This window comes from Exophiala xenobiotica (genome assembly GCF_000835505.1).
Source record: "Exophiala xenobiotica strain CBS 118157 unplaced genomic scaffold supercont1.6, whole genome shotgun sequence".
Lineage (NCBI taxonomy): Eukaryota > Fungi > Ascomycota > Eurotiomycetes > Chaetothyriales > Herpotrichiellaceae > Exophiala > Exophiala xenobiotica.
In genome coordinates this window covers 1,030,724-1,045,955 of record NW_013562489.1, presented here as the reverse complement: position 1 = coordinate 1,045,955, position 15,232 = coordinate 1,030,724, and the positions used below count along the sequence as shown (strand labels likewise).

Sequence of the window (15,232 nt, the reverse complement as noted above, 5' to 3'; positions counted from 1 at the left end):
TCGATCTCCAACTGCGCAACTACAAAGCTTCAACTCCAAAGGTGGCGATCACTCTTCGCAAATTCAGAGCGTCCATCCAATGCTTCGTCAATAGTATAACTCCCACCAGCCTGCGCAGGCGATTGCAATGGCTGCTCCGGCAGTCTCTCGCCTTTCCAGTAACGCCCTTTGCTCAGCCTGTCTCGCCCGAACCTTTCGCCAGTCCTCTACTTCGGGCAACCTCTTGCGATGGTCTTCCTACGGAAAGAGAAAGCTTCACGCCGCGCCACTGATTGCGACTGCAAGCTCCCGGAACTCAGTAGGAAACTCACAAAGCTTCGTCCGCGACTATTTTTCCGCCAACGATTCGCTAGATAGAGGATGGGTCAAGAGCGGGCTTCTAGCGGCAATGCGGACTGCCGCAGAACCGCAGCAGAGCAAAAAGAACTTGTCGCGCAAGGACAACATACTCCGCGCCGAGGAAGCATATGACCAGCTCTCATCAGACCATAAACGGGCGATCGCGGAGACATCTGGCGCCCAAGAAGTGAGCCCAACAGTTCAGGGTGTAGAGACTGTCCAGCCCATACCTGGAATTCAGTCGGACGAGACCATATTACCACACAGAAGGAGGAAGAGACGGAAGAGTAATGATCCTTCTTCCACAGGCCCAGAAGAATCATTACCTCTAGATGCCTCATCACAATTGACAACGGCGGCTGCATCTATGCCCGCATCCGCTACCTTCCGACGCAGAATGGCGACATATCTTTCTCTATCGAAGCCTCGATTATCCTTCCTCATCCTACTCACGACGACTTCGGCATACTCTTTGTATCCCCTACCAGAATTACTGTCTTCCACAGCCTCGTCTGTGGAGACTTCATTTTCGACTTCGACCTTGACATTGCTCTTCCTGACTTCGGGAACCTTCCTATCATGCGCCTGTGCAAACACTCTCAACATGCTCTTCGAGCCCAAATTCGACGCTCTGATGACACGAACTCGCAACAGACCACTCGTCCGGAATCTGGTTTCTAAACGATCCGCGGCACTCTTTGCACTAGTGTGTGGAGCCTCGGGACTCCTACTTCTGGGGTATGGCACGAATCCTACAGTAGCTGGACTCTCCGCTCTGAACATCTTTCTCTATGCTGGGGTCTACACTCCGATGAAACGGCTCTCGGCAGCTAATACATGGGTTGGTGCCATAGTAGGTGGTATCCCACCTCTCATGGGTTGGTGTGCTGCTGCAGGCGAGGCGGCCACTTCAGAGCACCACTCGTGGCGAGATATGCTCCTTTCCGAAGATTCCATTGGTGGTTGGGCACTGGCTGCGCTGTTGTTTGCCTGGCAGTTCCCCCACTTCATGTCTCTTTCGCATACTATCCGAGAAGACTACAGAAATGCTGGCCACAAAATGTTGGCTTGGACCAATCCTGCCCGGAATGCAAGGGTGGCGTTACGATACTCGTTTGCCATGTTTCCAATATGTGGGTTGCTGTACTGGGGCGGATATGTCAATTCAGGCTTCCTGGCCATTAGCACGGTGTGCAATGTATGGATGACTCGCGAGGCCGTCCGTTTCTGGAGGAAACAAGGAGCTGGAGGTAGTGCAAGAGGCCTCTTCTGGGCGAGCGTCTGGCAGCTCCCTCTCGTGCTCGTAGGCGCGTTGGTATGCAAGAAAGGGCTATGGGACGGTTTCCTCGAATCCGAGCCGGCTGCAAGCATCTACGACGAGCCTGAGATTGAGCTTGATGGCAATACTCTGGGGATGGATTCAGCACAAGCGCCAAAGCATTTGAAGATTGCCACAGAGGTTAATCCCGCCATGCTTGGGTTTAAGCGACCAACTTGAACAGCGCTCCCAAGCCGACAAACACTTGCCTCTCGCACGATGGGGCCGTTGATTTCATAGCATGACCACATATTGCTAAACGTGTAGAATACAAGGGTGCTGATGCACGACCACGAAGATCAAGTATGAGAACAAATCTAATCTCGTCGCCCCGCGATTACATTCTCTGTGCTCCTCCCTCCAGATGCCATTTTCAAGGGAGGTATGCCGAGCAGGATAACGCGCTAAGTACGAAGTAGGCAAGTAAAATATAAATTACTTAACACAGTGTATTCTGACCCGACCTAACCAATTTAGGGTAGACGCCAGTGATTTAGTCGCGCTATTTCAAACAAACGAGAACGCGTGTTGGTTGACGCGAACCCTACCTTGACCTCGCACTCTTCTGCAAACCAAAACAATGCTTCATTGTCCACTCAATGCTCTGAGCGTCGCCGACCAATATAGCTGGAGGCCTGCGAGCCAGTAAGCTCCAGCGAAAGCTGTCTCGTCAGCATGACGACCCCTTCGTAACGTCTATCACTAAAACAATGAATGACGCCAGACTAACGAATGACAGTTCTTTCTTCTTTAGAATGAATGACCTGAAGCCCGATCATGAGCTGACTCCAGGTGTGGCCTTCATTGCCATTTTGCTGCATGATAAGACGGCTTTGGGCCCCTTCGATCAGCAAGATGCTCTTTGGATTAAGTGTCCTAAAGAGAAGGAAGTCTCGTCCCTGCTGAAAGCCTACAAGAAGCGGCTTCCAGAGGCGGGCGAAATCGTCCTTCGCCACGACTTTGCAGTAGTCCACGAAAAGACCAAAATCAGCACTCTTGCTACCCGTCCTCCCAATGACTTCGTCGCTCTTGAAGCTATTCGGCTACAAGATTTAGACAAAGACAAGGCGAAGACAATGATGACGCCATCACGCTCGCCGCTCACTGAAGTCACAAACACTGCCAATCAATCCGGCAGCAAGGCTGCGGCTACCATTCAGAGCACCGAGGATCTCAAAATCAAGCAGTATACGCCACCTACCCGCGCTCTGAGTGGCCATCCACAGAACGTTCCTGACGCGCAGCATGTACAGTCGCCGACTCATTCAAATCAGTCAGATCAAATCGGCTGGGAAGACTTCCTGTTTGAGCGCCTCGAACTCCAGAGACAGCTCGGAACCCTCAATCCTCTTAAGGATGACGAAGCAATCAAGCACGAATGGCTAGGGTTACAGCCGGGTCAGAAGAGTTTCTTCATCCAGAGAGGAGCCAAAGTAACAGCTACCGAACGACCAGAGCCCGTCTTAGTCCGCCGTGTTCAGCACGGAACCTTCTGGTGCTTCTACTACGAGCGGTATTTTGCGTTTCAGAGAGGTAGTGTAGACCCTCATCGCGATTTTGTGTCTCAAATACATCACTCCGAGATCTGCACGCATCTCTGGACCAGAATGGGCAGCACGGAGAAAGCCCGGTATACGAACATAGTTATGAACCATGTCCAGGCAGCAGTGCACAGAGGTATCGTGGATAGCATGCCAGGTCCCGTCAGCAACGCCCAAACTTTTCCGCATAATGGAGACACTACGCCTGGCTTCAAGCGAGAGCCAACGCCTTCGCCGGAACCCGAGGACAGCACGATTGCTAGTTTCGACGGCTTAGCAGAAACGAAAGATTTCCATGTCGACCTTGAGGATGCTGTGAATTCTCAGAACGAAGCACCAGTCCGCCTCAGCATGTCTGAACTCTTCGATCATCGCACACCGGAGCAGCTGGAAAGAGGGGTTGAGAGAGGTGTCGAACTGCTCAGCGACATTCATCGAACTTTGCAGGAACAGCCTAGTGAAGAAGCTGGCCAGTGGATTCAAGCTCTGGAGAAGGTGCAAAAACAAGCAGCGCGGTCAAGGACTGTGATTGGGGTGGTCGGTGCCACCGGTGCAGGAAAGAGCTCGGTCATCAATGCTATGCTGGACGAGGAACGTCTGGTGCCCACCAATTGTATGCGAGCGTGTACCGCAGTCGTCACCGAGATCAGCTACAATTATGATGATGCTGCGCCGTACAGAGCTGAAGTTGAATTCATCTCCCGCGATGACTGGCTCAAGATGCTCAAGGTAATGTTTCAAGACTTACTCGACGGCAGCGGCCAAGTATCTCGCGAGTGTACGAACGAAGATTCAGAGAGTGGCATTGCTTATGCTCAAGTAAAGGCTGTGTACCCCAAGCTAACGAAGGAGGAGATGGAGCATGTCCCAATTGACAGACTAATGTCACACGAGAACGTGAAATGCCTAGGTACCACTCGCAACCTAGAGGCAGACGACCCGTTGCTGTTCTACAAGAAATTGCAGCATTACGTCGACAGTAAAGAAAAAACATCTGGCAAGAAGGAGGATGGGGAGAAAGAGAAGAAAAAGCCTCGCGAGATGGAATTCTGGCCACTCATTCGAATGGTCAGACTATATGTCAAGGCTCCCGCCTTAGCCACGGGTGCCGTCATTGTCGACCTTCCAGGTGTACATGACAGTAACCAAGCCCGTGCTGCGGTAGCTCAAAGCTATATGAAACAATGTACTGGACTGTGGATCGTTGCGCCCATCACAAGAGCTGTCGATGACAAATCTGCGAAGAACTTGCTCGGCGACAGCTTCAAACGACAGTGTAAGTAACTTCCACCACAAGGGTGTTGCCTCCCAGCACAAGCCTTGAATGCTGTCTTCATTAGTACATATTACTGACGAATTGCAGTGAAAATGGATGGTGGTTACAATTCCGTCACTTTCATCTGTAGCAAGACGGACGACATCTCCATCACGGAAGCTCAGGATTCCTTAGGACTTGAGGAAGAGCTTGGTCCGATGTGGACAAAATGGGAAGGACTCCGGAAGAAGAAGAATGCTTTGAAGAAGCAGATTGAGGATCTCAAGGACACCAAGTCCGACATCAACGCAGCCATAGAAGCCGCCGATGAGGAGGTCGAAGTCTGGGAGAAGTTGCAAGAAGACTGCAATGCTGGCAAACCCGTCTACAAGCCCAAAGCAGCATCTCAGAAGCGCAAACGTGTAGAGGTTTCTATCCCGTCAAAGAAGAAACCCAAGTATGCTGAGCCTGATACGGACGACGAATTCAATGACGACGGCGAAAATTCCGACAATGATGCAGCGTCCGACTATGCCTCCTCCGATACAAATGAGGATCGCGGGCCCCCCTTGACCGATGACGAGATCACAAGCAAAATTGCAGAGCTGCGAGTGGCGAAGAAAGAAGGACGACGCGAGAAGCTCGGCATTGACGAGCAGATGAAGGACCTTCGCCGGGAGATCGAGCAAATCGACAAAGAAAATGAGTCGATCGATGCCGAGCTTTCAGCCAAATGCATCTCTGGCCGCAACGAGTACTCCAGATGAGCAATTCGACAAGACTACGCTTCAGGCATCCGCGAGCTCGATCAAGAGTTGGCTGAGGAAGCAGATGCCGCAAATTTCAATCCCGAAGTGGACACCCGTGACTACGATGAGGTTGCCCGCAATTTGCCCGTCTTTTGTGTCTCATCTCGTGCATACCAAAAGTTGAAAGGGAGACTTCAGCGAGACAAAACACCTCCTGGCTTCAAGCATCTCGATGAAACCGAAGTGCCCGCGCTGCAAGCCCACTGCATCCAGTTGACCACAGCTGATCGTCAAACGGCGTCTCGCAGATTTCTCAACAGCCTCTTTCAGCTTCTCAACTCCTTGAGGCTATGGGCGTCCAACGACGGTACCGGCAATAATCTCACTGAGGATCAGTTGCAGCGAGAGGCCCAAATCCTGAAAGAGAGGCTGAACAAGCTTGACTCTGTGAGTTCCCCCAGTCTATCAGTCCCCAAAATTTCTTATGTCTTGTCTACTCATGAATGGCCATGGTAACTAACACAGGTTAGGCACTCGAGAAGGCAGTCTCGAACCTCATGGGCGGAATCGCCGACGAGCTGCAAGACAAGGTCTACGATGTTTACCCAGCTGCCACAACGGCCGCGAAATCACAGGCAGACGACACTGCTCGCAAGTGGGGGTCGCCTGTCAATCGGGACAATCGTGCGGCGGGAGGCCTCTACTGGGCAACGTACAAAGCTGTTGTACGCCGCGAAGGATGCTTTACAAACGCTTGGGGCTGTCATAACTTCAACGAGCAGCTAGTAGAGCCGGTCATTCGCCACATCGCTGGTCCTTGGGAATCTGTTTTCAGCCGCAGAATGCCAGGAATTCTGAATGGGCTTCCCCTTCACGTAGGCCAAATGCTCATGGCGTTCCACGAGGAAGTGGAACGTCGTGCAGTACGCAATGGTGTCTCCACTGCTGCATTCCATATGCTCAAGCATCAGCTAGCCGGGTACAAGGAGACACTCAAAGATGCAATGAACGAGGCACGCGCCAAAATCACCGAGAAGCAGCGAGAGATTAATCGAGAATTCGAGCCTCAGATCACCAAGCACATGCTGGACATCTACGATGTCTGCGTGAGGGAGTCTGGGCCAGGTTCGTACGCGAGGATGAGAGCTAACATGGCCCGATACATCGAGGAAGAAAAGGAGTCGATGTTCGAAGACGCCGTCGAGCATGTTCGCCGGCTCATCGAGAAGATGTTGAAGGAGGTCAAAGAAGACATGCTCACCAAGGTCGACGGAATCTTCATGTCCATCGAAAGAGACTACACTGGCGTAGTCATCGGTCAAGACAAGGGAGAGAAGACCGAGGTCCTCCCACGCGATCAGCGTGCATTGCGAAAAGCGGTGATCAAAGTCGTCGATGGGGCAGAACTGATCTTCAAGCGAGCTGTGGGCCTTGAGCCTGACCCAGGTCCAGAGCCAGGACCAGACGCTAGAGTCAAGACCGAAGACTGTGAAGGCAAAGAAGGAGAGACCACGGGGCACGCGGATGCTGCAACCCTAACGAATGAGGCCGCAAAGAGCGCATCACCAAAATCCGGCGCAATAAAGCTTGAGGATGAGCCAGAAGCAGCTTCAAATGAGGTCCCAACACCACCGAGCATGCGTCCTTCGCCAGCTGCTCATGAACAAGCGACAGTCCAAGCTCAAGCTCCGCCAGCTACAACATCGGAGCCTTGGGGGTTCGATGCGTTGAATAATGATGTCGCTGCCAATGGGTCTGTGAATGTGCAGCAGTCCATCGCTGCCCAAGCTGCTGGCGGTGTCAGACCTGCCGAGAATGCAGTCAAGGAAGAAGCAGGTCCCTCTTGAAAGCAGCGACGGAGCTGATGGAGCTGTTCCGCCATGACCACATGACTGAGTTAGAGCAGCCAACGCCAATGGTGTTTCGTTGGAAAGCAAGGGGTTTTCTTATTGAATGCCACGTATGAACCACGCGGTCAGGGTACCTTTCTTGTATGTTTTATTTACTGGTTGAGCGAGGATGACTACTTCTCGAACGGGAGGCTTGCGGCCGACGCACGGTTGGTTGGATTGGGGACAAGTATGACGACCAAGAAAATGAAGGCGATGAGAGATAGTCTCATTTTACAGTATCTTTTTGGCTCTCGGTCTGCAGTAGATGGGCTAGGTTTGCAGTTGTATGGATAATACTCCTAGGTGGTCTTAATCTTTCAATTCAATAATCGACCTATGTCACTGGACAGGCCGTGCTTTTTCAATCCGGCGATATTGGCGACCAGCACACAGTTTCTGTTGTCATGATCTTGCCCTCCAAATTTCCAACGGCAATGTCGCTTGCGTTCAGTAATGACCTGACCGGTCCTGACGTTCTTCCCAATATTGTACTACGACTTCGACCTTGCACACCCCTGGACAAGTCCCTTCACGCTTCGCACCATCTGAGTTCGAACGTGCAACGCTGCAAACAACTTTCGCCCGCCGACCCTCTATCCAGGGCGGCATGTACAGCGGCCCATCCCCCGGACGACTCCAATCTCCTGCCCAAAACGTTATATCTGTCAGCGGCGTGCCGATTTTATTTTGCCCCAGGAAATTGAAGCCAGGGAGAAGGGTAAGTTCCATCGGTCAGGCCATTCGGAGCAGCCCAGGAGAGCGACGCGCAGGTCGACGGTTGTTATGTTCGGGCAGGATGTCAGGGCGGAGTGGACGCATGTCCTGGTTGGGAAAGTTGGACGCTGGATATCCCGTTCCGCTCCAAGCGCATGTGGCCGACGGGCGCGGTATTTCTTCAAGATCTTCTCCTTCACAATAGTAGGAGGTCCCGCGTGGGCTGCCCCCCTGGAATGGTGGTTATGAGGATTGTCGAGCACCGGTCGCCCGGGCGCCAGGGGCGGGCAAGGACAGCTGGGGAGAAGATGGTGAGATAGAAAAGGAAGATGCTGGGCAGGAACTTCATCTTTGAGATATGTAAACGGTGCTATGGAACCCTGTTGGACTGAACCGGCTGGAAGATGGACAATTGGTTCCGCTTTTGGTATCAGTCAAGTCAATCGACAGAGGCATCATGAGGATACATGATACCTTGCCACGTATGAGGCCTCCATTACGGCTGTACGGCTGCCTGGGGAGAACTCAATGGGATTGGCACTTGGGCGCTTAAGATAACGTGTTCACTATTTGTGAATGCTCGTGATGTTAGTCACCTACCTCGCTGCTGCATGGTCCGGCAATGTCGATACATGATGTGCTTCAAATAGGCCGGAGCATGTGAAATTGGACAAGATGTCGTCGGTGAGTTCTTTTCATTAGATTTCTTCCGCATCGCTTGACCTTTCCGGAAGGAGCCACCGTAGAAGGACCGTCCAGGCTCCTCAGTCCACTCAGACAGGTGGACAGGGCACAAATTACAGAGTGCAGCCTGGCTGGAAGCGACTACGCTTGCTTGAAGAACAACAGATAGACAGACCGTAGAAGTTCAGCCTGACCCTCACCGACGGCGCGACATTGGCGAGGCAAAATCAAGAACAGCCATTGACTCCGTCTCAGTCACAACATAACCTCATCGATCAGCTACTTGCCAAAGAGCCGGAGTTTCTCATTTTGGAACAGCCTGCAGCCTGACCTTCAAATGCCCGTTGAATCTCGGAGTAAAGGCGTCCTGCCAATCCATATCGTGATGTGTAGTTTCAGCGTTCACGATGTCAAACCTGCGAACGAGATGGGCAAAGCCTTTGTAAAGCTCTGCATAGGCAAGACTATGTGCCAAGTCAGCAAGCTATCCTGAACGGAGTCTGACAGAGACCCAAGGGTAAAAAGAAGAAACTGCTGAACGCGCAATGTGAGTTCATAGCAACTTACTTCTGGCCGATGCAATTCCTACTACCACGCGAAAAGCTGATCATATGACTCTCTAGCTCATTCACGTTGTCACCCAGCCATCGTTCAGGTTTAAAGGTGTATGGGTCCACGAATTTGGTAGGGTCGTTGTTGTACACATAGTGGCTGAAAGACACTCGAGTCTACGTTAACCGCCTGTCAGTAGGAGTCCGTTCGTCACGATTGAATTGCCATTCCAAGGAGACAACCTTCGAATCATGGACTTACCGAAGCAGGAATGGACTGTCCGCACAGGATCGCTCCTTGAGCAGGCACGAGCCTTGGAAGCCGTGCAGAAGTACCCAGTGAGAACCTGAGAGACTCCTTGATAACAGCTCGCTGGAATTCCGGATGGGTTAGGATACGTTCGCCAAACCAAGGGCTTTGGGATGTTGTGCTCACCAAGAAGGGCAAGTTTTCCAGGTCGGTGAGCACTGCAACTGCGCCTCTCTGGGGCAAAACAGTAGTAACAAGTTCTTGACGTAGCCTTCGAAAGATTTCCGGTCGTTTTACCATCTCCCACGTGCCGAAGGTCAGGGCGTGCGCGGTTGTGTCAGTTCCTGCCAGAAACATGAGAACGGCATCGGCGGCGAGTTCCTTCAGGTTGGCCACATATTGACCCTTTTCACGATTCGGGTTGAGCGCAGTTCTGAAGATGGAGGAAGTCACCTCTTTGGAATCGCTCGGTGCTTGCGACAGCGACATAATGAGTTGTTCACATTGCTGCTTAGAATTAGTCGGCATGTCTCTCCACCAGGACTGGTACATTCACCTTCAACACGCCGTTCAAGGCTGCCACGGCAGGGAACCATGTTCTGACTTTCCTTTCTGGCAACAGGGGAAATATGGCCTTATTCATGAGATTCCCTAGTCGTGGAAAATACCAGAAGACTGGCGCGATAGAGCCGAATTCTTCCAGATTCACGATCAGACTGGGCTTGAGGAGAGGGTCATCCAACAAGCCCAAGCTCATCTGGTAACAATAATGCATGGTGACGTCGGCCGTCAAGCATTCGAAGGCCGTATCTAGGTCTATGGCAGTGCCTCGATGCGCAAAATCCTCCAGCCGGACGAGAAATCGGAGCAACTTCTCGTTGATCAGAGGTTCAAGGTGACTGATCGCAGCCTTCGAGAATGATTGCACAAACAGCTCCCTGTGGGGCCTGGCGACGCGACCGTCGGAAACACTGAGAAAGGAGCCTTGGACTTGCGGCCCGCTGTAGACCTCCGGAGAACGATGGAAGTCGGATCCTGCCCTGAAGACACTGCCGCATCATTAGTTTGGGTTCACGTTCAGTGAATGCACGACATGTCTTACGTTCGGTAAGCTTCCCAATCGAAGATGTGCAACTCATTGGGGCGTACTCTGACGATGGGCCCTGCTTGTGGTCAAAAAGAGACTCCAGCATCTGTCAACAATGCCCACCATATTGGTCATGCAGCTTTCTCAGGTGCTTGACGAGTGAATCGTTCGGGGATAGATCATAGCTCACAGCATAAACATTGGTGACAGCCGCAAGCTTCGGGCCTGGGAAACGTGCTAAAGGATGCAGAGTGATTCGGTAGAGCGCTCGCAGAACGAAGGCCACGATGGGCAACAGTAACAGTAGGGAGAATATGAAGGAATAAGAGAGCGCCATCACTGATCCTTGCGATTGTCCTACCAGGGGTGAATTCGGGGTCAAAGGGAAAAGGATGAGGTAAACAACCGATTCGAGGGATTGGGCTATATAGCTGGAGATGGCTGATGTACCTACCTTCGATGAACACCCCTGCAGGAGAGTTACGCGTTGGCCCGGGAGGCCTGAACCAAACAACCGGTAGACTCAATCGATTCGAGAACCGCGGTGAGCTTCGAATTGGCACATCATCTTTCACAGGCATCGTCAAATCGGGTTGAGTGCTCGTCGCAGGGAAGTCAGCTTACGCTGGTGAGAATACGACGGCTCGTGTTCCCGTGTTCATGTAGACAAAAGGTCCCGCAATTTTATTGCTGCGGCTTACTGTAATGCGCCAAGTTATTTCACCATCTCCCAGTACCAAGAGTACTTGGTCTGCAGCCATCATGGCATAAGTGGCATAAGGCTGAAAGAGCTTCCGAGGAATCATGAGGGTCCCTTTGTGATCCTGGGACGACACTGTGCCCAAGGACGGAATTTGGAATTTTCTGGTCTAATAATACACGTGGGCAAACAATGCCCTCGGAGCCATATTACTAAGAGCGAGGGCGTCAATCTTCGTCGTCATCATCCGCATATCGTGGTCCTCCGGCCGCAGGTGTAGGCGCATCAAACGCACCGCTGGCGTAGGGCGTAGGTGCACTTGCTGCAGGCGTAGGAGCATCGAAGCCAAGACGATTATGCGCGAGTGGCTCACGATTGGCACTCTTCGCAAAGCTTGGAGCAGGTGTCGGCGCATCAGGAACACCAGCACCTGGTGTTGGAGCGCCAAGGTAGGGAGTGTAAGCATCGTCGTCGTAGCGACCGGAAGCAGTGGGTGTGGGTGCAGAAATGCCTGGCGTTGGCGCATCGTATGGGCGTGCAGAAGGTGTAGGCGCAGAAGCAGCATTGCCCGGGCCACTCCAAGCCGGAGTACGGGAAGAAGAGTTGTAGGCGGGCGTTCTCGAGCCTGTAGCAAAGGCATCAAAACCAGAATTGCCGGACGAACTGAAGCCATGGTCAGCCCCGTAAGGGGTCTTTGCGCCGGAGCTCCAAGCCGGCGTGCGGCTGCCTGTAGCTGAGTAATTGCCAGCACCACCGTAAGATGTCATACCTCCACCCCCGTAGGATGTTTGTGACCCAGATGGACCCTTCCATGATGGGGTGCGTCCAGCGTCGAGCCCAGAGCCACTAGGACCGCTCCACGCGGGAGTTCGTGACGAGGTACCCCATGCTGGAGTTCGTCCTCCGTCCATAACGCCCATAGGAGTCCGGCCACCAAAGCCACCTCCATCTGGAACACGAGAACCGAGGCCACCGGGACCTGCACGCATAGTTGATGGTCCTCCACGTTGCCTGATCCAGTCCTCATATCTTGTCTTGTTTTGGGTATTGGTACTAGAGTGTAGTGTCAGCGTAGTCACGAGTGTGCCATTGGATTCGACTTACTCAATGATGGAAAGGTCGAATTTGCTGAGATTGATGGTTTTGTTCTTAGTCTGAAGCTCAAGTCTCGCCTCTCCAGCTGTGGTGTCTTTGACAATCGCACGGTGACCTTTGTAATTACCTTTGTTGATATGGACAAGTCGACCTTGAATGGGGTCACGTCCAGGACGTTGAGGAGGGGCCATTGACATATCTGGTCGCTTCATCTGCAGTGCAGGGTTCATCTTGGTCAAGTCAGTGCTAGGCGCAGTAATTCTTCCACCCTTTGCGGCAGTCGTAATCACGTTGGTGCATCTAGCAACCCAGATACCCGAGTTCTCGATCCCGAGCTTGTTGTGGGCAAACACGTATCCTCTGTGGATATGTAGTATCATCCCACTTTTGCCTTCTCCGCCAGACTCGCGGATACCATCGCCGACGCGAATCTCAGATCCATTCTTGTCCGTGGCGACGACATTCCTCCGAGTTTCGATCTTCTGCACCTGCGAAGGCATTCTGGTGGTGACGGAGCCGTTCTGATCCAATATCCGCACCGACTCGCGATCAGCTCTAATGACACAGCCAGCCGTGGTAGGACTGTCGTCTTGTTAGCAACTGGCAGTAGTCATCTCGAAGAAGAATACTTACTCAATCTGAACCAATTCTTGCACATCAAATTTGCTCTTTCCGGCACCGCCACCGCCGCCGTCTGTGGCTTCTCGAAGATCCCTGCTGAAGACAGTAATCTCTTCATTGCTGGTGTTGGTAAGGACAGTGACTTTGTCGTCCTTGATACGAAGAACCATTCCAACCTCGTCACTGTACTTGCTCCCACCAATGATCTTGACATTGTCGCCTTCTCTGAAGCGTTTCCGTAGTCCCTTCACGGGCACCTCGACAAGCTGACCCGAAAGCTCCCCTTCTGACACCATGATAGACACGATATTACCGTTGACGGCTTCTGTTCTTCCCACGATGCCTCTCTGCTCACCCTCGTAGACCTCAACTTCATCACCAGGTAGGAAGCTGCCTTCGGCTGTCGTGCTCCGCAGACTATGAGCCAGAGACTCCAAGTCTAGGGTCTCTGTGCCATCGGCTGCCGTTTTCGTGAGCTTTGTGATCTCATCGAGTCTCGGGCTCACATTCTCGGTAGTAACATGCTGTAGCTTGAAATCCTTGATCAGGAAGCCATCTTCATATTGCTCGCCTCTATAAGTCCAGCTCTTATTTGAAAGGCCTCGATTCTGCTGCATAAATCGGTCGTGCTTCTTCCGCGCCTCGGCCTCGTTGAAGAGCCGCTGAGGAGGCCGATTTGCGAAACTGTTGATGGGTCCAAAAGCATTTGGTCGTTTGCGCTTGGAGTCCAGGCCGCCAGGACGCATGGGATCCTCATCTGCACCGTAGGCAAGTCGAGGAACTAGTCTGACAGTGACCTCAAGACCGTTAGATTCAACGGCCTCAATCATGCCCAAGTCGCCTTGGTACAAACCGCGCTTTATGCGGACATAACCACCGACTTCGAGCTCTTTGCTCTTCGTGACTCTCAAGAGGTCTGGCATTTCTTTGACTGGAACGAGGTTCATCTTCGATCTTGGATATACATCAGCCACGTTGGCCAATGCATCGTCCACGTCGACCTTCTGCCGGGCTTCTACGAAGATATATCCAGCCATAGGGCCATCGCCTCGTTCGAAAGCCGAACAGATTCGCATCGGCTTCCGACTGTTCTGGCTTTCGAAGAATTTCTTCATGAGCTTGCTGACGATTTCACGCTCCTTGCCGGCTTTGCATCTAACACCCCAGATACTCGGATCGTTGACGTCAGGCATCAATAGATTCTGTGGCACGAAAGAAGTGTTGCTTAGAGCTGTGGTTGTTCTTCGTCCATATCTTTCCTTGTAAGCTGCGGCTTGTTTTTCTGCATCCATCGAAGCCTCCAATTGTCGCTGGCGGTCCAGCTCCCTATGTCTCGCATCGTCGTGATCTGCTTCCGGTGGAATATCATCGTCAGGGTGCGTATCCTGTATGAATTCTGGCCCCAAATCGTCTTCGTCAGCTTCGATCTCGTCGTCATCTTCGTCGACTTCGGCTTCCTCTTCGAAGAACTGGTTGAGGCCTCTTCTTCTGCGCTTGCGAGGCCGGCTTGTGACTGCGTCTTCATCGTCATCCTCGTCTTCTTCATCCTCTTCGTCGTCGTCTTCCCCGTTCAGATCTTCGCCTTCACCTTCGTCGTCTTCACCATTCTCCTCTTTAGCATCATCATCGCCCTCTTCTTCGTCTTCGTCTGCCGAAGGCTTCAGTCTTCTGGTAGGAGACGCCGACTGCTTGCCATTCGTTCTGGAGGCGCTGCGGCCATCATTGTCAGGCGAATTTGCTTCGCGTTTCGTAGTGTGTGGTCGAGATTCTGCGTCCTCTCCATCGTCGGAGGCCCCTTCGATGACCGGGTTGAAATCGTTGTCAGACTCTTCATCATCTCCGCCAAAGTCCTGGTTCAGCCATGATTGTCCAGAAGCCATTTTTGCTGATTGACGTGAGGGTTGGTTTACTTAGTGGCGGATTCTCAGCACAGGTCAGACGCATGCCACTATGATTTTACAGTCAGTGGTAGGCAAGAGAAGGGAGGGTGAGGAATGGATAGATCTGAAAAAGTTTCGAGATGTTGTTTGGATCCTCGAAGGCGCAGATGCCACCTGCGCCCGCCAAGACGTGACCCTTGTATATCACGTGATAGGCCGTCTCAAGAGCTCGAGAGCTCTCCTCTCTTTGAGTTGAGAACGTCAATTCTCATCCATCACAACAATCCTAATTCTCCCTTCATTTGATATTGTGCTACTCACTTTCTATCCCTTATATTACGGCGTCGGAGCTCATGCTCGAAGTTCTGTCTTCACTTTCTGCTCTGCGAAGTCGTGACTCACAACCGAGTAGTGCCTAGGGGTCTGGAGTCGGCCATCGGAACAGCAATACTCAGCGCGTGCACGTATCCATCCGGCCGGGACTCTGTTCTCACAGAGGTATGACCTGTCCTGCAGTCCCCAGATCACATGAAGCAAGAGGTCAGGCTTCAACAAC

At 52.3% G+C, this 15,232-nt stretch overlaps 4 protein-coding genes across 4 annotated transcripts; 2 read left to right on the top strand and 2 right to left on the bottom strand.

Annotated features, from left to right (window-relative positions):
- Nucleotides 1-33: 33 nt before the first annotated feature.
- On the top strand, nt 34-1,965 carry PV05_09683 (protoheme IX farnesyltransferase). Its single transcript, XM_013456036.1, has one exon. The coding sequence runs from the start codon at nt 128-130 to the stop codon at nt 1,835-1,837; it is 1,710 nt and encodes a 569-aa protein (XP_013311490.1). The 5' UTR covers nt 34-127; the 3' UTR covers nt 1,838-1,965.
- A 402-nt stretch (nt 1,966-2,367) lies between these two features.
- Nucleotides 2,368-7,049, top strand: PV05_09682 (uncharacterized protein; the record flags this gene model as incomplete). Its single annotated transcript, XM_013456035.1, has 4 exons — nt 2,368-4,474; nt 4,562-5,207; nt 5,511-5,649; nt 5,733-7,049. The coding sequence occupies 4 exons, from the start codon at nt 2,368-2,370 to the stop codon at nt 7,047-7,049; spliced, it is 4,209 nt and encodes a 1,402-aa protein (XP_013311489.1).
- A 1,709-nt stretch (nt 7,050-8,758) lies between these two features.
- Nucleotides 8,759-10,717, bottom strand: PV05_09681 (uncharacterized protein; the record flags this gene model as incomplete). The annotated part of the gene is made up of 7 exons (XM_013456034.1): nt 8,759-8,956; nt 9,060-9,220; nt 9,306-9,416; nt 9,480-9,800; nt 9,850-10,342; nt 10,396-10,456; nt 10,504-10,717. 7 exons carry the CDS (start codon nt 10,715-10,717, stop codon nt 8,797-8,799), a joined length of 1,521 nt encoding a protein of 506 aa, XP_013311488.1. The 3' UTR covers nt 8,759-8,796.
- An 88-nt stretch (nt 10,718-10,805) lies between these two features.
- PV05_09680 (uncharacterized protein) lies at nt 10,806-14,794 on the bottom strand. Its single transcript, XM_013456033.1, has 3 exons — nt 12,809-14,794; nt 12,185-12,757; nt 10,806-12,133 (listed from the first exon to the last, which is right to left on the bottom strand). Exons 1-3 carry the CDS (start codon nt 14,674-14,676, stop codon nt 11,308-11,310), a joined length of 3,267 nt encoding a protein of 1,088 aa, XP_013311487.1. The 5' UTR covers nt 14,677-14,794; the 3' UTR covers nt 10,806-11,307.
- Between the last annotated feature and the right edge of the window lie 438 nt (nt 14,795-15,232).

Coding starts and splice junctions, on each gene's coding strand:
- PV05_09683 (XM_013456036.1), top strand. CDS start 128: ATGGCTGCTCCGGCAGTCTCTCGCCTTTCCAGTAACGCCCTTTGCTCA.
- PV05_09680 (XM_013456033.1), bottom strand. CDS start 14,676: ATGGCTTCTGGACAATCATGGCTGAACCAGGACTTTGGCGGAGATGAT. Junction 12,758..12,808: donor CAAGAATTGGTTCAGATTGA/GTAAGTATTCTT, acceptor ACAAGACGACAG/TCCTACCACGGCTGGCTGTG. Junction 12,134..12,184: donor TTCGACCTTTCCATCATTGA/GTAAGTCGAATC, acceptor ACTACACTCTAG/TACCAATACCCAAAACAAGA.